The following is a 24206-nucleotide window of genomic DNA, read 5'->3' as shown; positions in this document are numbered from 1 at the left end:
CGGCTCACTCGGAAGACGACCCATCAATGGAAAGACCAACAACAAGCCTGGCAAACCTAACTAAGAAACGTTATAATAGCCAACGGCTTAATTGATTTCTGTTCTATTTTTGTGCCATCACACTCTTATTATTTTGTTCTTGTATCAAAGGAGTAAACAGGGTGGCCCAGTTGGCACCCCAACATTTCGCCTGAGATGCTGTAGTTTTTTATTTTAAATAAATTTGCAAAAACCTCAAGTAAACTTTTTTCACGTTGTCATTATGGGGTGTTGTGTGTAGAATTCTGAAGAAAAAAATGAATTTAATCCATTTTGGAATAAGGCTGTAACATAACAAAATGTGGAAAAAGTGATGCGCTGTGAATACTTTCCGGATGCACTGTACTTTCTGTCAAGTACAGTGTATATTGGTGCTCTTTAAGTTATAATACATGTAGTGTGATCATCGTCTGTGAAAAATAAGACAAATATTAAAGAGTTTTATTTTTTATTGTCATGCTTACATAAGCACACACATGTGACACTCTCTGTGATTTTGTTAAAAAGCTGTATACACTGTGGAGGAAAGAACTGCTGGATCAGTCTGCATGAGTCTGTAAGACGAGTGTCCTCCCTGATTTAATGCTGCGGGTAAGAGTGGTTGTCGTCCCCTGGGATGAGACCCAGTTTTTTCAGTTTCACCCCGTGGTCTTTGCTTTTTAGGCCATCTACATCATCCTGCCTATCTGGTCACCTGCTGGAGCTTCTTTAATTTGGATTTATCAGGCCACTGAACCAGGCACTAATGACGGACTGAGTCACTCTATAATAGAAGGACAGCTTGAGGTCACCATCTACCTGAAATAATTTGAGTTCACGGAGGGGAAATTAGCACTGTTTAACATTCCAATTTTAGATTGTTAGCAACTTGACTTTCTAAATATTTGTTTTTAAAAATATTACATTTCTTTTTAGTTCTCCTAGATAATTGTATAACTTCCAGACTAAATGCAATGAGATGGCTTTTCTAATCCACCTATGACATAAAAATAATTTATAGATATTTTTACTTGACCTCTGTTTGTTTGTATGTCCTCTCTCACACAAAGACAAATACAACACAGTAAACTCGAACTAAAAGAGAAAAGCAGAATTAGTCACTCCGAGAACACTCACCTTCAACTGCAATTGTCCATTTTGATTTAAGTACCTGCAAAACATTTTATAATATTATCAATTGGTGAATGGTGTTGAATTTATTTATACATTGTTATCTACCCATCTACCGATTTTCTCAGCTCTCTCTTAAAGCAGTACTGGCTATTGGAGAGTTAGGGTCTGATTCACAGAGGACTCGCACACACACACACACACACACACACACACACACACACACACACACACACACACACACACACACACACACACACACACACATACACACACAAGCAACGGCACAACTGACAGTCATCAGTTATCCTAAAACATGCAACTTTGTTGTCTGGGAGGAAATCAGAATAACTTACAAAATTACAAAAAGGCAGGTTAAGGGAACAAAAAAAGAAGGAAAACTGAAACAAAATTGCAGAAAACAAACCTTCATAGTTTTTCTGCAAAGAAGAACAGCCTTTTTATATTTTTTTTAATTTTTTTATATATATTTGATGCAATAACACAATTTTCACAGTATGTAAAGATGAGTATAAAGCATTCTAAAGGGGTACCTAAATATCTAGTGTTAAAAAAATATACATTTATTAGAGATTTTGACTCTTTGGTTTTACAAATTCATTTTACTCTATGAATGGATTAATGAGTTTAATAGATTTCTGTATACTTAGAAATTAAAATATTTTCAGTTGCAATAGTATGACATATTGTGGAATACAAAGAATGTGAACTTAGGCTTCCAAAAATATTGTAACAGTTTCAGGGATGCAAGAGACGGAGGAATGGAAGTAGCCTATTAATGGCGATCGGTGGCAGGTGGCCCTAAAAAGGACTATTGTCATCTTAAGCGCTGTTTCCATCCACAGTTCCACCCATGTGCCCCCAGCTGGTTGTCCCTTTATGCACACTGCCCAGCTCTGGCTCACTTGGGGTCAAAGGCAATCCATTTGGCACACTATTCCCTTGGCTATCTGCAAGCCAACCCAAGTCCCAGATCCAATCTGAAGCTTGCCACCGGTGACACCTCCAAGCTGATGGAAGTCAGCAGCTAGGAGACACATCCAATCAAAGTGCTCTTCTAAGTGCTGTGTCCATGCCCTCCTTATCTTTATCATTATATTATGGTGCTTTATAGCTGACTTCTCCAGGTATTCTTGGCCCCTCAGACAGTCCACCATCACCTGAGGAGCATGTCTCCCTGAGGTCCGGACTAAAAGCTAGTTACAATATTTTTGTCTTTCATTCAATTATAGTATTTTATACTTATTTAGTTCTAGGTAAGTGCAAAATAATTTTTAGGATTTCTGTTTAATGTAGTTATTAGACTTCTGATGGGTCACACAGCTAAGAAGGGATTGCCATTCAATGTGAAAAAAAGAAAGAGAAAATTCTGAGAGGGAACCTCTCTACAGGGAGTCCTACACTGGGTGTGAGTGAATAGGTGGGAGCGGATGTTCTACATTAAGGATCACACAGATCTTAGGTCACAGGGTCGTCTTAACAGCATCACAGGCCCGTAGGTAAAGCAGTGTACTGGGGTCCCTGTTTTGACAGTAAAACAGAAACACACATAGGCATCAGAAACATCGTGGGCCCTTATAATCCTGGGGCCCTCAGCTAGTGCCCATCGTGCCCATATGTTAAGGTGGCTCAGAGTCCTATGACTTAGGACTGAGGTGGTAATAGAGTCTTCCAGGAGGAGTTCTAGCTTAATGTCCATGTGACACAAGAAAAGTCACTTCAAAACTTGTTAGGGTCTGATCCAGGAAGCTACTGAATAAGAACTTGAAAGTAACCTTACTCTATTACTAAATGTCAGGAGGAAGAGGCAAGTGTTTAGAGATCAAGGGACAGAGTATCTGTTACAAGGAAGAGAGGGCTTTGGTGAGAAGCTGCTGACCCACCACATTGAGAGGAGCCAACTGTGGTGGTTCAGGCATCTGATACGAATGTCCCCTGGATGTATTCCTGTGGAGGTTTTATGGGCACAACCAGCTGGGAGGAGACCCCAGGAATAAATCCAGGGCTTTCTGGAAGGATTGAGAATGCCTCAGGAGCCCACAGCATAGCAGGTGTGGCTGGGGAAAGAGATATTTGGTCCTCATTGCTAAGATTGTTGCCCCCGCTACCTGGTCTCAGATAATCGGTAAAAAATGAATAAATTCATGAATAAATGACATAACTGACTGAATCCTGGTACAGCAGTCTGAATTTTATTTCCCCACAGTGACACCAAAAACACATGAAGTCCGCTGAGGCTGTTTAGACTACCGACGGCAACGCAAAACAAGAGAAAGCTAAGAATGGTGATGACAGACTACATTCTTTCTTCTGTTTTAAGAATCTAAAGGTGAAAACTGTAACAGACTTTTCCAGTTGGTTTAAAAGGAAGAATCTTTCACTTAGTCTGTATAATACAAGAGATCTGGATATGTTGTTTGAATAACTTTGATTATATTAGATTTTTGACTATTGTTTTGTATAAATTCTAATTGAGTCAGTTTGGAAAGGATTCTGGTCTGTAAATTCAAGATCAGGTTAGGTGCATTTGGGTTAATTTGTCATAACTACAGATAAAAGCTGACCCAGCATCACTGCTGTGCTCAATTGCCACTTCATGTATTGTCCCTTTTGTCACTTTGTGCTCTTGTCAGCACCGTTTTGTGGATGTGCTCTGCAAGCCGGGAAAACAGAGATGCTATGGTTTGTTGATTGAGCTGTGCCATTGGTAATTTTGCATGTAAACTTCTTTTAAAATAAATTCCTTTATAGATAGAGATCTCCTTTCTCAGAGATCTCCTTATTCAGATTATAGTACATTAAAACAGTTTGTACTTAGGTGTAAAGTTTTAGAACAAATTAAAAGAGGCAAAACTGAATGGATTTTGAAAATAATTGTATTATACTTACATGTATTAAGTATTTGGCCATTTTCACACCTTATTGTTGTTGGATTCCCAGATGGACAGAGTATTTTCACTTCATTTCCGTGCTTGAGTATAATTGCTTTTTCCTGAATTTTCAAATAACAGGCCTCTGTTAATGGAACAAAGCAAACATATAAAAGAACTTTTAAAAGAAAACCAGGTAAGTGCAAACATGGTAGATGGAAAAGGATTCACTTTCAGATTACAATGAAGCACTTTGTACTTTTGGTTTTTATTCTTAGCAATCAAACTTATTTAAAAATCATTTATTTACAAAGGATAACATATGCAGAAAAACTGAAACTGAAAAAAATTACAAGAGACAATCCAAGTAAAGAGTAAATGAAAAATGAATGTGTTGTCATTCTTTGATAACATATCTGGCAGATGACTGTCTTTATGGCGGCTTTGTTTTTATACATTCAGGGATCCTGCATTAAGAGATGGCAAAACGTTTTCCTAAAACATATTTTCCACAAAAATGATGAACCCTTGTTTTTGTAGCATTGATTTCCACACATTTCTACTTTAGAATTTGTTACCTTCTTACATTATTTTGTTGTTTTTTGTTTGTTGATAACAACTCCGACTGCCTTCTTTATTAGGGTTGCTGCAACATCAGGCCACTTCCTAATGCACACGTCTTACGTTATTGTAGCTGTAATCAGAATATAAGTTTAATATGTCACTGTGCTCTGTGCCAATAATTTAAATCTGCTTTTCTTTTTAGCTCACATGTACAGCTAACACAAAGCCAGATTCCAGAGTCGTAGCTAGGGTTTTCAGCGCCCAGGGACAACTGAAGATTTCGCGCCCCCTCCTGTTTGCCAAAATGCAATGTGGAAGGGAAATTTGGCACCCCCTGGATGCTGCGCCCGGGGACAGGTATCCCCCCTTACCCCCACCCCCCCAGATTCAGTACAGGGGCCCAGCATTTAGAATTGCTAGGCAAACATCTTAAGACAAGACAAGTTAAGAACAACTGCAAATGGGCAACATGCACTATTTCTGTGTCAGAGTATTTAGAGTCAGCATGAAATTGTATCCTCTTTTCCTTGTTTGGAATGGCATGATTTATCTAAGTAAAGGCCTGCACATGGAGAAAGAGTATAAAGCCTGGGAACATTGCCCGGCACACCTTTGAAGGCGACGGACGGATGGGAGATAACGTCATCTGATCCTGAAAATCCTTCCAGTACAGTGACGAAGATGGCAGACTGTATACATCGAGCACTCACATCGGCAATAGTCTTGCCATTGGCTTCCTCATCTGTAATGCTGCATAAATCATCATTAAAGAAAGCTAAGTTACTGTATGTGATTTCTTACCGCTGTATCACTATGGGAGGATATCGCCTCTTTAATATCATATCTATATTGTTTCGGGTTACTTAAGACGCCGTAATTAAAAACAAACTTATTCCAACCAGGGAGCTAGAGCCCCCTAGAGGAAAAAAGTAGCCATTTTAATTAAGGATGAACTGCAGAAGCTCATTTGAACTTTCTTAAAAATAAAAGTATGTTTTGTGAAAGAAAAACTACTTCCAGAGCATTTAAACATTAGAGAGAAGTTTACATTTTAACCTTTTGGTAGCATAGAGATTTTGAGTCTCATTCTTCCATTGCAGAGTTTTTGCTGTCTAGTGTATCAAACGGTGTTTTTATCTATGTAACTGTTTCTTACCCATTAGGTATTTTGTTTTTTATGAACTTTCGAATTTTGTGAGTGCATTTCAGTGTTCAATAATTTCCCACTATTTTAATTTTAGCAATATATATGTTTAGAGTTTTTATTTATAATATAATGTCTGTTTTCCTTGAGTGCTTCTGGGCAAGAGCTATGTGGTCCTGGATATGAATATTAACATAAATCTTCTTTATTATCATTATTTGGCAGACACCTTTATCTGAGGTGACTTACAACATTTGAGGATACAATTGATTACATTTCTTTTGTTTTTCAAACTGAAGCACATGCAGGTGAAGTGACCTGCTAAGGGTCACATACCATCAGTAGTGGGATTTGAACCCAGCGTCTCAGGACTTGAAGTCCAATGTCTTAACCACTACACCACACCAGTGTGTACTGTCAAAAACACAACAGCAGGGTCTGCTCTGCTGATGAAAAAGCACTTCATTCAGTATGATATCTCAGTGAATCACATACTTTATTAAGTATGGTAATCAGAAAGCAGCTCTTAGAAAAGAAAAGATTGAATTTTTTTTAAAAACACAATTATTAATTCCTTAGCCATCAATCCACTGCTGCACCAAAGAGCCTCTATGTCCAGTCACTATTCACAAAGAGGACATAGAGGTGGTCCACTCTTAGAAGTACTTCAGGGTCCACATCAATGACAGGCTGGACTAATCTCAGAACACAGAGGAACTCTATAAGAAAGGGCAGAGTGGACTCTTTTTCCTTAGGAGACTGTGTAGAGAGTGACATCTACAAAACTGTGATGGCCAGTGGGATTTTCTACGCTGTGGTGTGCTGGGATGGAAACATCACTTCAAAAGATGAATTGAACATGCTAATTAAAAGTAAGGCTCAGTTAAGGGAGACACTCTGGACCCCCAGGAGGTCACAGTAAAAGAGAAGATACAACACTAAGCTGAGTGCCATTATGAACAATGCTGCACATCCTCTCTCTGACACACTAACACTGAGGACTTTCAGCCAATGTATATTTCAGCATAAAAGTATCAAGAAATACTATGGGGCCTCCATTATACCAATAGCAATACATCTGCCTAATGCCTCACTGTGAATGGTACAGCCAAATCAGAAATTTTATTTTCTTTCTTTTTAAAATTCTCTTCCTTTTCAGTCATTCTGGCCAACTTTCTCCCTGGGGAAAAATAAAGTTCTATCTATGCATCAATGATGACAACTGTGTTAACAGAAGCTATGATGGTGGACACTAAATCAAAAGTACTCTGGAGATCCATCCATCCTGTTCCACTTATCTGAGGTCGGGTCGCGGGGGCAGCAGCTTGAGCAGAGATGCCCAGACTTCCCTCTCCCCGGCCACTTCTTCCAGCTCTTCCAGGAGAATCCCAAGGCATTCCCAGGCCAGCCGGGAGACATAGTCCCTCCAGCGTGTCCTGGGTCTTCCACAGGGCCTCCTCCCAGTTGGACGGGCCCGGAACACCTCACCAGGGAGGCGTCCAGGAGGCATCCTGATCAGATGCCCGAGCCACCTCATGTGACTCCTCTCGATGCGGAGGAGCAGCGGCTCTACTCTGAGCCCCTCCCGGATGACTGAGCTTCTCACCCTATCTTTAAGGGAGAGCCCAGACACACAAATGAGGAAACTCATTTCAGCCGCTTGTATTCGTGATCTCGTTCTTTCGGTCACTACCCATAGCTCATGACCATAGGTGAGGGTAGGAACACAGATTGACTGGTAAATTGAGAGCTTTGCCTTATGGCTCAGCTCCTTTTTCACCACAACAGACCGATGCAGAGCCCGCATCACTGCGGATGCCGCACCAATCCGCCTGTCGATCTCACGCTCCATTCTTCCCTCACTCGTGAACAAGACCCCGAGATACTTGAACTCCTCCACTTGAGGCAGGATCTCGCTCCCAACCCTGAGAGGGCACTCCACCCTTTTCCGGCTGAGGACCATGGTCTTGGATTTGGAGGTGCTGATTCTCATCCCAGCCGCTTCACACTCGGCTGCAAACTGATCCAGAGAGAGCTGAAGATCACGGCCTGATGAAGCAAACAGGACAACATCATCTGCAAAAAGCAGTGTACTCTGGAGATGAAGGTAGAAAATGATTAATTAGTTAATGAATTTCCAAAAATGCTTTCTGAAATTGATAACAATATATAGTATACTACATTGCTAAAGCAGATTTTCAAACACATCATAAAATACTGTACGATAGGAAATAAAACACACAATTTTCTTAGTTGTGACATGACAGAGTCTGGGACTGCTACTCAAAGAAACAATGAAATTTGCCAGTGAGTGCAAGATTACAACAAAAACCAGCGTCACTGTGATTTATTGATCCAAATACTGTATATCTTTAAAGAGCTCCCAAAGAAAATGAGAAATCCCCAGAAGAGACAACCAGAGTGAAAAGTACACAGCTGTAGTATTGTTTTCCTGAAATTAAAATTTGAAACATTCATACTCACTCATGCACTGAGGTGGTTTGGACCAGACTCCCATGGAACATTGGATAACACTGTCACCTTCCATCACATAGTTCTCTTTGCACTGATATGTAACTTCAGCACCATGTTTATACCATGAGTTAATATCATATTGTATGTCTCCATTGTCAATTTTAGGAGGCAGGGAACATCTTCCATCTGAAAAAATTTTTTTGCATTCCTTGATAAAACTTTTATTTAGCTTTAAAGACCTAATAAACTTAACAATGAATATTCAGTATTTAACAGACAGCCTTTTACAAAATATGTAACCCAGTTATTTTCCTGCTAAATTGTATAACTGCAGTTTAAATTATCCACCTTAATAGAAGTGTTTGTCTGTCTGTGTGTCCAACCTGTTGCTATGTCCCTGTCGTCCCAAATGTTTTTATTAATAAAATGCATTGAATTTGTCATTCCAACAGATGGTACATCAGAAACATTAACACTGCTTTTATGAATCCCATAAAAAATGGCATATAACAGAGATGTGTGTATTGCATGGTGAAAACATGATGCAAACTATGCATAGATGTGGACCTCAGCTTCAGAGTGAAAAGAGATTCATTTGACAACTTTTCTTAAGATCTAAAAAAATTAATTTGTTCAGAACTCTGACTTATCCAGTGCATTTAATAAGATAACAGTAATCAATAGGGTTATTGTTTTCCATGTTAAAGTAGTGTTAATGTTAATGACTGTATAGTTAGTAAACTAGAAATTTGTAGATGACATTAAAATAGCAGACACTGAGGAAGCAGTAAAACAAATTCAAGAAGACTTTGACAAGCTTCAGAAGTGGGTGAACACTTGGAAAATACAGTTTAATGTAGAAAAATATAAGGAGCTACACATTGGCAAAAGGAACATTAAGTCAGGAGATGCTGTCATACAGGAAGTGGCCTCTACAATAAATATAAGGGTTTATGTTGATACAACATTTTAGTCATCTAAGCAATGTGCAGAAATGATTGAAAAGGCAAATAAAATACTAGGTTATATCATAACAAACTGTTGAATGTTAATCAAGGGACATTATACTAAAACTTTATAATGCACTAGTAAGACCACATCTGGAGTATTGCATGCAGTTCTGGCCACCACAGTACAAGAAAGACATAGCAGCTTTTAAAGCTGTGCAGAGGAGAGCAACCAAGTGCATCATGGGACTTGAGGACATGTCCTACTCTGACAGACTCAGAGAATTAAAATAGTTTACTGTCAAGCAGAGAAGACTGTGTGGGGACCTAATCCATGTCTTCAAAATTCTCAAAAGCGTTAAAGTTGATCCAGCAGAATTCTTTTAACTTAACAATAAATCAGGTACTTGAGGACACCCGAGAAAATGAAGGGGCAGTGCATTTTAGAACTGAAGCCACAAAGCACTTCTTTATGTAAAGAGTTGTGGAAATCTGGAACAAACTACCAAGACATGTAGTTGAAGAACAAACCTTGACAGCCTTTGGATGAGGTATTGGGCCAGCTTAGCTCTTAGCTAAACCAACAAACTTGATGGACTGAATGGTCTCTCCTCTCGTTTGTCTAAATTCTTATGTTCTAGCCTGTGTCAGAAACAGTAGAAGCCAATAGGATGCCAATAAACTGCTGAAAAAAAAAACACTCCTTTGTAATGGGTGAACTTGACCATCCAATAGATATTCTTGTCTTTCAGATTAGAAAGAGACCCTGCTTTCTGACTGGAGACTCTCAATACAAACAATGAAGACTCCCTTTCCACACTCTGCTTTTATTTGCTCAGCCGTCATCTTTCACCTTCTTGTACCTGGCAGGCACTGATCAAGAGCGTCTGAGCCAGAAGCGCTAAAGCACCTTGTTGCATTAACCTCAAATTTAATAATTCCTAAGGATCATTTTTTATTATTATTGTTATTTTATTCTTTTTAATTTCTTTGGCCTGCTTTACTTACACTATTACATATAAGGTGCCATCTGAAAGATTTGTGAAATACCGTGTTGAACAGAGGAGGCACTGCCATATAGTAGGCGAGACAGTTATGTCATGAGTCCATTCCTCCCTTGAGCTACACATGAAAGGAGAGCTTCCATCTTGTAACTTCTTATTTTCTATTGCTGTGCCAGTTGTTTGACTACACCACTACGCCACTCTGTAGACACTTGAGGCTTAGTGTGTAAAGCAGTGGAATTTTAGATAATATTCAGTTTCTGGTTTGTTGTGTAATCCTGAGTAAGTCACTTCATCTGCATATGGTCCTACTATAAGAAAAAAATGTCTATGCATAATTTAGTACTTGTGAAGACCCTTGGGATGGTGTTCTCCAGTGTTTGAGATGGAAAAAGAAAGAGGTGGTAGTCCATATGTTTCAGATTCTTCAGCTAATTTGCAATATCTCATACATATATAAGTTTCAAGATGGATAGATTATATGCTTGAAGACCTGGATAGGAGGGGAAGGTCCCCTCTCACTAAAATTCTCAGAAGACATCATCTGTTTGAAACAGTTATAGTAGCAGAAGACTGTGAGAAGTGCAGGTACTGCATACCGATGGATACTGGCTGACTTCAAACACTCATAATGGAATGGAAAAACTCCCAATACTCCAAACAGCTAAACGTAGAAGTGCCAGTGCAAAGTACCAGTGCCCATCTCAGGTCATTTTCCAATTGAACTGCATTAATTTTTGACCGTCATTTTTTACTTAAAAGCTGCCATTTAGGAAAGAAAGAGTCTATCGTGCCAATCTATTATGGCCGATCAAAGACCACAAAGAAGAGCGGTTTTGGATCAGGAGATGAAAATATCAGTAGGTTTAAGGGACAACACAGAGAATGGTAGAAAGACAAAGCAAGGGTTTGAAGCCAAAAATAATACCAAGCTTCAGCTACCAAAACCAAACCATAAAAGGATTTCGGAACTCATAACCATTAGTAAAGACTGATACTTACAAAAAAAGAAAGAAAGTGTGATCAGTCCTTAATTTTTTTCAAATCCCAAAGATAGGATATTTCGAGCTGTGCTCCACTATCTTAAATGAGGGTGACTAGAAAGAGGCACTGTTTCTGACAACAATATGGCCACAGCCACACAAAATGGCAGTGACTACAAGCTAAAACAAACAACAGAATGGTGTCAAAATTACTTCCCAAAGAAAACATGGCTCGCCAGGGTCTGAGTATTTCTTTGGCTTACATAAGTTTTACTTTGAGCACTATGGAAATTCCCCCAGATCGGTATGAACTAGAGAGTCCCAAAGCACAGCAAATCCCATCTCAAAATGCCCACTGAAGAGGATGACGCCATCAAAACCCAGATACCCATACAAGGGCAATGAAATTTTTTTTATAGAATAATGGATTTATTTTTAAAAAAGCTCTGTTAACAAAAAGAAACTTAGAGCAGCACAAAGGCTCACAAGGCAAAGTCTTCAGAATAGGCAATCCCAAGAATGCTCAAAAATACAGAAATCACAAAAGCACAAGAATAAATTCAAATCCAAGACAACTCTCCACACCGTGAGTGCATTCCATGAACTGCAAGAGACTTTGGGTTTTCCTCAGCCTTTATAGGGTTAAGGGTAGTCCCTCGACTGGCCCTACCTCTTGGGGGACCACCCACAAAACACAAAGAACATTAAAGATTAAGATACTGTGACATAAACAAATTAAATTAACAACAATGTTAATAAAAAATTAACATAACAGACATGAAAGGGATGTTTGAACTCCAGTAAACAGTGGAACCCTGGCTGAAATATGACACAGTTGGAGCTTTTTTACCTTTTTAATTAAATTCCTGATCTGGCCTGCAATGACCTTGAATTGGGAAAGTGGCCACAGATCATGTGTATCATGTATTGCCTGAGCTTTGTGCTTTGTCCCTTCAACTATATGATTTTAGCTTCTTGACTCAACTGTATATTAAAGGATGGGAGGCTGAAGAAGACCTTAGAAGACCAAAATATGTTTCTATTAAATAGCAAAATGTTACTTTTTAATTTTGTTTTGCTACAAGTCTGTCATTTTAACAATATTACACTAGAAACTGGAATAATATGCAAGATAATATTGTTAATTACTTTTTTCACCAAATTCTCATAAACAATATACATACCGATACATTTTGGAGAAGGATCCCAGCCCTTGAGACGACAGGTTATCTGTGTTTTTGTCACTGGTTTGAATCCATCAGTGCATGAGTATTGAATTACTTCTTCATATGGAAATGAATATGAATGTGAAAATGACCACCCTTGTCTAATTAGACGTCTACTTGGATTAAACACAATTCTTCTATCCTGTTCATTTATAGAGCACATGATTGCTGAAAGAAAAGAATTATAAGCATTATTGAACTGCTATCATTACATAAAAAGGAAGAATCAGCTAACACGATGTAAAAGCTAACAAAAAATAACTAAAAATACCCAGTGAGTGAGATTAGCTATAGAGAATTACATGTATAGATAGATAGATAGATAGATAGATAGATAGATAGATAGATAGATAGATAGATAGATAGATAGATAGATAGATAGATAGATAGATAGATAGATAGATAGATAGATAGATAGATAGATAGATAGATAGATACTTTATTATGTATACATACATACTGTACAGACAGGTATACAACCTCACGTTCTCAGAACAGTTACAACATGGCTAACTATGCCAGCCGCAATTGGCAAAAAATCAGAAATATCTCTGTGCAGGGCACCAGTTCAGATAAAGGAAAAAAGAAGAGGAGCAGCCAGTAGACTCTTGAAAAAATAAAGTATCTATCTATCTATCTATCTATCTATCTATCTATCTATCTATCTATCTATCTATCTATCTATCTATCTATCTATCTATCTATCTATCTATCTATCTATCTATCTATCTATCTATCTATCTATCTATCTAAGACATCTGCTTAGTTTGTGTAAGTTACAATAAAGGAAGCTACTGCACATAGTTTATGTTTTTGAATTGGCAGTTTTAATTAACTTAATTATATATAAATTTAATACATTCTAAACCTGATAACATTAATTAAGCCCATTGTCTCATTTTGTATGTAGTTTTCCTTTCTCCATTTCTGCATTTCAGGTTCTAATTTCAAATGTTTAAATGGAATAGGAACAACCCCCTAACTTTTAAAAATCATACTTAGATTTTTATTGAAGTCTTTTATGTAGAGCTTGAGTGCCTGCTTGACATTATAAATTTGCCAAAAAAATGTAAATGTGACCACAAAGACACACACAGGATTGTAATGATGAAGACACACTTTTTGAAAAAGTTATTTAAAAATTGCTAAATAGTAGTCTTTACTCAGTCTCGTTTCTGTCTCAAAATGTATTTACTAAACCCCTGCAATGCCCATAAGCAGTGCCGGTCCTTTCTGTACACACACTACACAAGCTGCATAAGGGCCCCATGCTGATAACTTCATGATGACATTGCTTATGTTATTTATTATATAGCTAAGCTAACCCAGCCACAGGGGATGCACAAACCAGTGTGTTTCTTCATGCCAGTCCCAAGCCCAGATAAATGGGGATGGTTACATCAGGAAGGGCATCCGGTGTAAAATTTTGCCAGATCAATATGTGGACAACAATAAAGATTTCCATACTGGATTGGTCAAGGCCCAGGTTAATAACAGCCACCATCACCATGTGCTAGGGGAAATTGGGCTACTGTTGGCTGAAGGAGATGAAGAGAGGGAAGGCGTGTCTGGAGGCAGGAGGAGAGGAGGAAGGTTGGAGGGAATGGAAGTGAGTGTAGGAACTTTGTATGTTGGCAGTATGACTGGTAAAAGGTGAGAGTTAGCCGATATGATTGAATGAAAGAAGGTCGATATATTGTGCGTGCAAGAGACCAGATGGAAGGGGAGTTAGGCCAGGTGTATTGGAGGTGGGTACAAATAGTTCTACCATGGTGTGGATCATAGAAGAAATGGGGTAGAGTTTATCCTGAAGGAGCAGTATGTCAAGGGTGTTTTGGAGGTGAAAAGATTGTTGGACAGAGTGTTGATTATGATGCTGGAAATTGTAGGTGTGCCCTGCAAGTTGGGTGTGCAATGGATGTGAAAGAAGATTTCTGGAGTGAGTTAGATAAAGTGGTGGAGAATGTACCCAATGGAGAGACAGTGGTGAATGAAGCAGATTTCAATGGACATGTTGGTGAAGGGAACAAAAGGGATGAGGAGGTGATGGGTAGGTATGGTGTCAAGGAGAGGAATGAAGAAGGTCAGATAGTAGTGTATTTTGCAAAAAGGATAGATATGGCTGTGGAGAAGAAGGAGGAAAACAGAGTGACATACAAGAATGGAGGAAGATGCATATAGGTGAACTATATCCTATGTAGGAGGGTAAGTCTAAAGGAAAATGGAGACTGCAAAGTGGTGGCAGGGGAAAACTTAGTTAGGCAGGATAGGATGGTGTCTGTAGGATGACTTTGGAGATCAAGAAGAGAAGGAGAGTGCGGGCAGAGTCAAGGATCAAATGGTGGAATTTGAAAAAGAAAGACTGTCTGGTGGAGTTCAGGGTGGAGGTCAGACAGGCACTGGGTGGCAGTAAAGAGTTACCAGATAGCTAATAATAATAATTCTTTGCATTTATATAGCGCTTTTCTCACTACTCAAAGCGCTCAGCAATTGCAGGTTAAGGGCCTTACTCAAGGGCCCAACAGAGCATAGTCCCTTTTGGCATTTTACGGGATTCGAACCAGCAACCTTCCCATTGCCAGTGCAGATCCCTAGCCTCAGATCCACCACTCTGTCTAAGCTGGGCAAATACAGCAGAAGTGGTAAGGGAGACAGTTAGAAGGGTGCTTGGCGTGACATCTGGACAGAGGAAGGAGGACAATGAAACCTGTTAGTAGAATGGGGAAGTACATTAGAGTATACAGAGGCAGAGGTTGGTGAAAAAGAAGTGGTGATAGTCAGAGTGATGAAGAAAGTAGACAAGAGTACAAGGTGAAAAGAGAGGTGGCAAAGGCTAAAGATAAAGTGTATGATGAGTTGTAAGAGAGGTTGGACACTAAGGAGGGAGAAAAGGACCTGTACCGATTGGTTAGACAGAGGGACCAACCTGGGAAAGATGAGCAGCATGTTAGGGTGATAAAGAATAATGACAAAAAATACTCACAAGTGAGGAGAGTGTGTTGAGCAGATGGAAAGAGTACTTTGAGAGGCTGATGAATGAAGAGAATGAGAGAGAGAGGGAGAAGGTTAGACGATGGGGAGATACCAAGGATGCAGTAAGGATGGTTACGAAGAGGATGAAAAATGGTTGGTCCAGAGGACATACCCGTGGAAGCATGGAGGTGTTTAGGAGAGATGGCAGTGGAGTTTTTAACCAGATTGTTTATTTGAATCTTGGAAAATGAGAGGATGCTTGAGGAGAAGAGAAGAAGTGTATTGGTGCCGATTTTTAAGAATAAGGGGGATGTGCAGGAGTGCAGTAACTACTGGGGATAAAACTGATCAGCCACAGCACGGAGTAATGGGAAAGAGTAGTGGAAGCTAGGTTAAGAAGGGAGGTGATGATTAGCAAGCAGCAGTATGGTTTCATGCTGGGAAAGAGCACCACAGATGGGATGTTTGCTCTGAGGGTGTTGTTGGAGAAGTATAGAGAAGGCCAGAAGGAGTTGCATTGTGTCTTTGAGGACCTGGAGAAAGCATATGACAGGGTGCCTCGAGAGGAGTTGTTTTGTTGTATGAGGAAGTTGGGAGTGGCAGAGAAGTATGTCAGAGGGAAGTGTGACAGTGGTGAGGTCTGCGGTAGGAGTGACAGATGTTTTTATGTTGGAGGTGGGATTACATCAGGGATCGGCTCTGAGCTCTTTCATATTTGCAATGGTTGTGGACAAGGTGGACAGAGAAGATTAGACTAGACAGGAGATCCTGTGGACTATGACATTGGCAGATGAAATTGTGATCTGTAGAAATTGTGATTCAAAGTGGTATTGGGTTGATGTCACCAAAGAAATAATAAAAATAATAACAATGTTTTTTTTAATTATTAAGAATAAATATGAGTAGCAAAAACCATTTCTTAAATCAAAAAAATCACAATCGTAATATTCATCCATCCATCCATCCATCCTCTTCTGCTTATCCGAGGTCGGGTCGCAGGGGCAGCAGCTTGAGCAGAGATGTCCAGACTTCCCTCTCCCCGGCCACTTCTTCTAGCTCTTCCGGGGGAATCCCAAGGCATTCCCAGGCCAGCCGGGAGACATAGTCCCTCCAGCGAGTCCTGGGTCTTCCCCGGGGCCTCCTCCCGGTTGGACGTGCCCAGAACACCTCACCAGGGTGGCGTCCAGGAGGCATCCTGATCAGATGCCCGAGCCACTTCATCTGACTCCTCTCGATGCGGAGATGCAGCGGCTCTACTCTGAGCCCCTCCCGGATGATTGAGCTTCTCACCCTATCGTAATATTAAGAAAGTATATGATGTAATGCTGAAGGCACCGCTGGTTCCAAAAAAGTTGGTTTTAAGAAGCCCTGCATGCCTTATTCCATTAGAAGAGCATAATACCACTGATATTACACTTTGGATATTTTTTCTTTTTTTAAATGTTTTAGGGTTAACTTTTTAGTGATTCAGAATGCCCTCAATGATTTAATTTCTACTTGTGTCAATGGCCTAATGTGAAGTATTACAATTTGCTTCAATTACGACTGAACCTTTGTGTTCATTTACAGTTCAGTAGTTAGACAGAACATCAGGATGTGAAAAGTGAGGGGTGTAGAAGAAGTTGTGTAGTATGGGTCCAAAATAAAATTTTCTTAGGACCTTTGGACATCTAAGGCCTTCAAATCATTGCTGAAACTTAATTGGAGTAGATTTTATAAAAAAGTACTATTTAGAAAATTTTGCTTTCTCAACTGCTAGTCAAATTTTATTTTTATTTCTATTACTTATTTTGTGATTTTGGGAATTTTGGCAGATCTACACATAACTCCATCCACTAAAGGTACTTACGTTCACATAGCACTGGTGGCTGCCAGCCTGATTCTGTACAAGTAAGTGTCTCTCGTTGTTCATTAGTTTTAGTTTTATAACCCTTTGGACATTCTAGGTCAATGGTCTCATCGATGATGTATTTGCTGTTATTGGTATTACCAACATATTCAGTGTTAGGCCGTTCACATGTAAATGCTGTAAGGATAAGATACATTATATTCATATTATATATCCTTAAAGATTTTCAAATAAGTCAGCTCCACTATTATTAGCAAAATTTATAAAAGCCAGAGACAACAAAATTCTACCTCAGACTTTTCTCCAAGAATTAATTGCCATCTTTCCTAAGAAAAATAAGAACTTACTACAATGTGCATCATACTCATGTTAAGATATTCTTCAAAGTTATGAAAAAAGAGGAGTTACAATCAGAATTTAACCTTTTGACAACTAAAGAAGTAGAACAATTCAGCTTTAAATTTCGACGACATTATTATGAACATGGAGAGAAGGTTAATAAGATCTTAGCTCAACAAATCCACAACTAGGAAGTCTGCAATGCAATATTGAATATTTAGAGTGCCTTTTTTGATGTCTTTTTTTACATTTTAAATATATTTAAATAAGACTACATCTGTCTTATATTTGCCCCAGTCTGAATTTTGTCTAGATCCAGGAAATTCTTTCTTGACTTTGGGGCGGGTGTCCTCAAGCTCAATGTGAAAGTGCCATAGTAGCTACAGGCTTTAGTTTCATTTAGTGTCACTTCTTGCTCTCTCAGAACATCAAGCACTGCTCGTCTCGAACCACCCTTACTTAAAAGAAGAGGACGACATGCATCAAGACTCTTTGCAGTGTTGGCTCCTCAGTGGTGGAACGAACTTGCTGTACGAACAGCGGAGACCCTCACTGTCTTCAAACGTCGTCTGAAGACACACTTCTTTAAACAGCACTTGGGGGACTAAAGTCCCCATACTTTTTTCTACCCTTTTCTCAAAAAAAAAAAAAAAAAAATTATACTAACTCCTAGTACTAACAACTTACTATTATTTTCTTCTAGCATGGTTTTGTGTACAACTTGGTCAGCGGTAACTTGTTTAATGACAGTAGATTTAATCCTAGCCTTAAAGACTGAAGAACAGTCGTAGACTACTAAGCACTGTTGTAAGTCGCTCTGGATAAGAGCGTCTGCTAAATGATGTAAATGTAAATGTAAATCAAATTCTGGTAATTATTTTCTGATAACAAAACAAAAACAAAATCTAAAAATTTTTCATTTCATTCATTCTGCCATGTCAAATCATTCATATTTTTCCAAGAATTGATTTAAGACCATCTGACTTTTTTTTTGGTACTTCACTTTTTGTGTCTTGCATTACTTTCCAAATGTTTTATTTAATCCTATCATTCATGATGAACACATACAGGTGTAAATGGGACCAAGCTAGACTGGGGTGCTGCTGGTTCATTTGTCGTTTGTGTCTTATTGCTAACTGCTTCATGCAACAAGAAGCAGTTAAAGACAGGGAATGCAAATGTTTGAAAATAATGAAGCAATTAACGATTGAGTATCTTAACAAACTAGTTAACAATAAAATGTTGCTTTTCACAACTAATTAAAAAATTAGGCTAAAACAAAAATCTGCATCAACTATGGTACTCTAGCACATAACTTGAGCACCCCTAACTTTAGGGTATCTTTCCACTTAGTTTAGAATCTTCTTAACCAACTTATTAATTGCAATATTTTCAGAACCATTTATATAAATATAAACCCCCAGGCCTAGCACAGGACCATGAGGAATCCCACATTTAGCATCATTTAATTCAGAAAAAAGTTAAATGTACTGTTAGCTTCAGAGTTTATGCCATTCAGAATCATGACAAAGTCTTACACTAAAGTGTTACAGCACTTCATTTCATTATCTACTTCTTTTATAGAGTACCTTTTATTAAAATTTGCTTAAGGTAGTAAGTTATCTACAATATTAGGGATCAGGGTTGGGAGCATGCACTATTGAATCTTAAAAAAGCCAAAAAAATTAAAAAGATATATTTACATTCACAGACTGGTACTGGATTCCATCCCTGTTCTGTACAGGTTGAACTAACTCCTGTAGGTTTAAAGTTTTTGTGACAAGCATACAGCAGTCTTTCTTTATATTTATACTGTGCTTTTCCACTTTGGACATATCCAGCAGTTATATCTGGTTTATCACAGATTATCTCTTAAATGAAATATAAAAATATTAATCAAAACACCATCAATCAAGCTTTTTACATAACATAGCATAACATAACATTCAGTTATCCTTATATTTTGTTTCAACAACATAATTATAAAGGCAGAGATATAGCAGCTGAAAAAAAAATGAAGAGAAATAAACAGTATTAAATGCACATTTTAGGCATAGGTTACAAGTTAAAAAATCCAATCATTTCATAAATACATTGAAATTACCAATACTGTTCCCATAAACTCATTTACTAAGTTACTAGGTATAAACTGTCATGTCTTAGCCAGGGTCTCAACCAGGCCCACCTACTTTCCTCATTGGCACACTATACAGTATATACAGTAGATTAGCTTTTTAATTTATTTTTCTTCAAATGCATTACATGCATTTTAATACACATCTCTCTTGATTAAGATATCAGTTGATTTTAAACTTACACAGCAGAATCACCAATGTTAACTTTATACTCGAAAAGTTAATTTAACTCTTAAAAAGTATTTGGAAACCACAAATATGGATGGTGATTATACAGTGTATGTCTGCATAACGAGGTTTAGAAAGTAAGATTGATTTAAAATGTTGCCAATCACAGCTACTCAAAATACATGATGTTAACAGGGAGCTATCAACTAGTAACTTACTGAAGTTACTGTAGCTCTCCTGTTGACCTCCACTTAATCGATTTGTATGATTAACTTAAAAGAGTCTGTAAAAAGTACAAATCGCTCATGAATTACTAATTACTGCCTTGTTGGAGGGAAACATGAATGATGTCTCGACAAACAGCTGTTTTAGGTTTGATTAGCGAAAGGAAACAAAAAGAAAGGCAAAATGTGCTAGAGTCTAAGGTCAGCACTAAAAATTTCACTGATGCCCTGATAGTGAGAGGAAACTCTGCCACTAGCCGTGTACAGTTTAGAAATGGGTGGGCTACCGACACTCTTACTGAATGTGCATATGGTGTTTATCGATTTGCAGAAGGCTTATAATAGACTGCCATGTCAAGATGTTTACAGGTGCATAAGCGAGAAAGGAGTACAAGAGAAGTATGTGAGGATTGTCTGGGATATGTATGAGGGAGTGAGGACTCGGGTTAAAAGCAGTGTTGAGGTAACAAAGAAGTCCCTAGTTAGAGTAGGTCTGCACCTCTTCATCATCAAGTTCTTCCCTGAGAACCCAGAATAGAATGAGGACTGATTGAGGTCATTTATGTTAGGTAGAATGCCTAGGGGGGGCTGGGTGGTCTCGTGGCCTCAGAACCCCTGCAGATTTTATTTTTTTTCTCCAGCCATCCATAGTTTTTTTTTTTTGTTTTTTTCTGTCATCCTTGGCCATCGGACCTTACATTTATTCTGTGTTAATTAGTGTTCCCTTATTTTAATTGTTATTTATTTTGTATTTTTTTCTCTTTCTTTATCATGTAGATGTACCTGGTTCTGCTTCAGACTCACTACAAACCAAGAGTGAGGGAGCTACTTACAACCACATGCTCATTCAGGAAGTGGTCCCCTGAGGCAGAGCAGGCTCTGAGACACTGCTTTGGAACTACGGACTGGGATATCCTGCAGGGATCTTATAGTGAGAGAATTGAGGAGGTTGTTGACTGCACTACTGACTACATCAACTTCTGTATGGACATTGTAGTTCCAGTAAGAACTGTATGCTGCTATGCTAACAACAAGCCATGGATTACAAGTGACATCAAGGGCCTTTTGAACCAGAAGAAAAGGGCTTTTAAAGGCGGTGATCAGCATGAGCTCAAGCGCGTGCAGAAGGAACTCCGAGTCCAGCTTAGGGCGGCGAACGACCAGTACAGGAGAAAGCTGGAGCAGAAGTTGCAGAATAACAGCATGAAGGAAGTGTGGGATGGGATGAAGATCATCACTGGCTGCAGCTCGAAGCGGGGTGCCACCATCGAGAGAGACGTGGAAAGAGCAAACCAGATGAACAACTTCTTTAACAGGTTTGACCACCCTAACCCACTCTCACTTCGGAGTACTTCACCCTCCACCCATCCTTCTGCTGATACCAGCATAGGTGAGAGTTTACCCCAACCCACAATTACAGCAGCCCAGGTAAGCAGATAGCTGAGGAGACTTTGTGCCAGCAAAGCAGCGGGTCCAGATGGAGTATCGCCATGACTGCTGAAGGCCTGTGCATTGGAGCTGGGGAGTCCTCTACAGCACATCTTCAACTTGAGCCTGGAACAGGGGAGAGTCCCGAGGCATTGGAAAACATCTTACATCACCCAGTCCCAAAGGTATCACGTCCAGGTGAGCTGAATGACTTCTGGCCTGTCGCTTTGACGTCACATGTGATGAAGACCATGGAGCGGGTGCTTCTTCACCACCTGAGGCCACAGGTCAGCCAAGCCCTCAACCCTCTGCAGTTCGCATACCAGGAGAAGGTGGAAGAGGAGGATGCCATCATCTACACTTGGACAGAGGCAGTGGTGCTGTAAGAATTATGTTCTTCTCTAGCGCCTTCAACACCATCCAACCTCTGCTCCTTAGGGTCAAGCTGACAGAGATGGGAGTAGATAAATACCTTGTAGCATGGATCATGGACTATCTTAAAGACAGACCTCAGTATGTGCATCTCGGGAACTGCAGGTCTGACATTGTGGTCAGCAACACAGGTGTTCCGCTAGGGACTGTACTTTCTCCGGTCCTGGTCAGCCTATATACATCGGACTTCCAATACAACTCGGAGCCCTGCCAGTTCGCTGACAACACTGCTATCATGGGCTGCATCAGGAGTGGGCAGGAGGAGGAGTATAGGAACCTCATCAAGGACTTTGTTGAATGGTGCGACTCAAACTGCCTACAACTGAACACCAGCAAAACCAAGGAGCTGGTGGTGGATTTTAGGAGGCCCAGGCCCCTCATGAACCCCGTGATCATCAGAGGAGACTGTGTGCAGAGGGTGCAAACCTATAAATACCTGGGAGTGCAGCTGGATGATAAATTGGTTTGGACTGCCAATACTGATGCTCTGTGTAAGAAAGTACAGAGCCGACTATACTTCCTTAGAAGGCTGGCGTCCTTCAACATCTGCAATAAGATGCTGCAGATATTCTACCAGACAGTTGTGGCGAGCGCCCTCTTTTACGCGGTTTGACATCTGTTGTAGAGCGACGGGCACTGAGCAGGCTCCTGTCAATCATGGAGAATCCACTGCATCCACTATACAGTATCATCTCCAGACAGAGGAGCAGCTTCAGCGACAGACTGCTGTCACTTTCCTGCTCCACTGACAGACTGAGGAGATCGTTCCTCCCTCAAACTATGCGACTCTTCAGTTCCACCCACTTGGGGGCGGCGGGGGGGTGGATAAACGTTAACATTATACAAAGATATTGTCTGTCTGTATACCTGCATTGTTATCATTCTTTAATTTAATATTTTCTTTATCAGTATGCTGCTGCTGGAGTATGTGAATTTCCCCTTGAGATTAATAAAGTACCTATCTATCTATCTATCTATCTATCTATCTATCTATCTATCTATCTATCTATCTATCTATCTATCTATCTATCTATCTATCTATCTATCTATCTATCTATCTATCTATCTATCTATCTATCTATCTATCTATCTATGTAAATCTCTTTGAGCTACATTATTTGTATGAAAATGTGCTATAGAAATAAATGTTGTTGTTGTTCTTTAAGTCCTTATTGCTTTCATCTGATTATGGATGTGTTAAGTCATGAGGTAAAAGACTCAAGCTCCTGGTGCAGGCTTTTTGCTGATGCCATTGTGTTGTTTAGCAACCTGGAAAGAGGATGGGGAGAGGAAGTTGGAAGAACAGAGAAGGGCTTTGGAAGACAGAGGTTTGAAGATAAATATGAAGAAGACAGAATATATGAGTTTTAACAATGATGAGCAAGATTCTGAAGTTAGCCTGCAGGGACACCTACTGAAAAGAGTGGATAAATTTAAATATCTAGGATCAATGGTAGCTCGAGATGGAAAACTAGATGTACTGTAGAGATAACCCTTAGAGTGTGGTGTGGATGGAACAATTGGAAGAAGGTATCAAGCGTATTGCATGATTGAAGAATTAGAAGGTTAATTGAAGGTTAAACTAAAGGTTAAATATTAAGGTTTTTAAGACATTGGTAAGACCAGCAATAATGTATGGAGCTGAGACATGGGTATAACAGGTAGCACAGGTGAAAAAGTTAGATGTGGCAGAAATGGGAATGTTGAGATGAATGTGTGGAGTTACAAAAAGGGCTAGAATAAGAAACAAGACAAGAGGAGATACACCAAAAGAGCAAGAGATATCTAAGAAAGTACAAGAAAGCAGGTTGAAGTGATATGCACATTTGATGAGGAGAAACAATGAATATGTGGGCAACAGAGTGATAGGAATGGAAGTAGAAGAGAAAAGTAAAAGCAAGAGAGGCCAAAGTGGAGGTGGATCAGAATGAAAAGGGCTTGACTAGCGAGGAGGAGCAGGACTCAGCTGTTTGGAGAAGGTTCATTAAGCATATTGACCCCACATAGAAAAGATGAGGAAAAAGAAAGAAACACGGAGGAGGCCAACCACACTACCATTAAGTTTTTGAAGGATCAAACTAGGCCTTAATTACTTGGCATATTTAAAGCAAACTGTGAATCATCCTATAGCATGGATTCTAGTTGATTGCTTGAAAGTTTTGAATCATACGGAAAAGAGTGTTAAATATGGCTTCAGATTTTGTATTACAGAATTGTGCAGAGGGATTAAACATTTATTGATTTGGCCATCTTGGTATTGATTTTCTAATCACAA

At 39.3% G+C, this 24206-nt stretch overlaps 1 protein-coding gene across 3 annotated transcripts in view; it reads right to left on the bottom strand.

Moving 5' to 3' along the window:
* Positions 1-3915: 3915 nt before the first annotated feature.
* Positions 3916-24206, bottom strand: part of LOC114658914 (coagulation factor XIII B chain-like) — a 180826-nt gene continuing 160535 nt past the window's right edge. For all 3 annotated transcript variants that reach the window (XM_051933313.1, XM_051933314.1, XM_051933315.1), the window contains 6 exons: positions 19248-19415; positions 17206-17382; positions 12342-12551; positions 8233-8409; positions 3976-4185; positions 3916-3932 (listed from right to left, as the gene is read on the bottom strand). In XM_051933313.1, the coding sequence (XP_051789273.1) occupies positions 3931-3932; positions 3976-4185; positions 8233-8409; positions 12342-12551; positions 17206-17382; positions 19248-19415 (944 nt within the window). In that variant the 3' untranslated portion in view covers positions 3916-3930. The remainder of the gene's footprint in view (positions 3933-3975; positions 4186-8232; positions 8410-12341; positions 12552-17205; positions 17383-19247; positions 19416-24206) is intronic.

This window comes from Erpetoichthys calabaricus, chromosome 10 (assembly GCF_900747795.2).
Source record: "Erpetoichthys calabaricus chromosome 10, fErpCal1.3, whole genome shotgun sequence".
Taxonomy (NCBI): Eukaryota; Metazoa; Chordata; class Cladistia; order Polypteriformes; family Polypteridae; genus Erpetoichthys; species Erpetoichthys calabaricus.
This window is presented reverse-complemented; position numbering and strand designations above follow the sequence as displayed.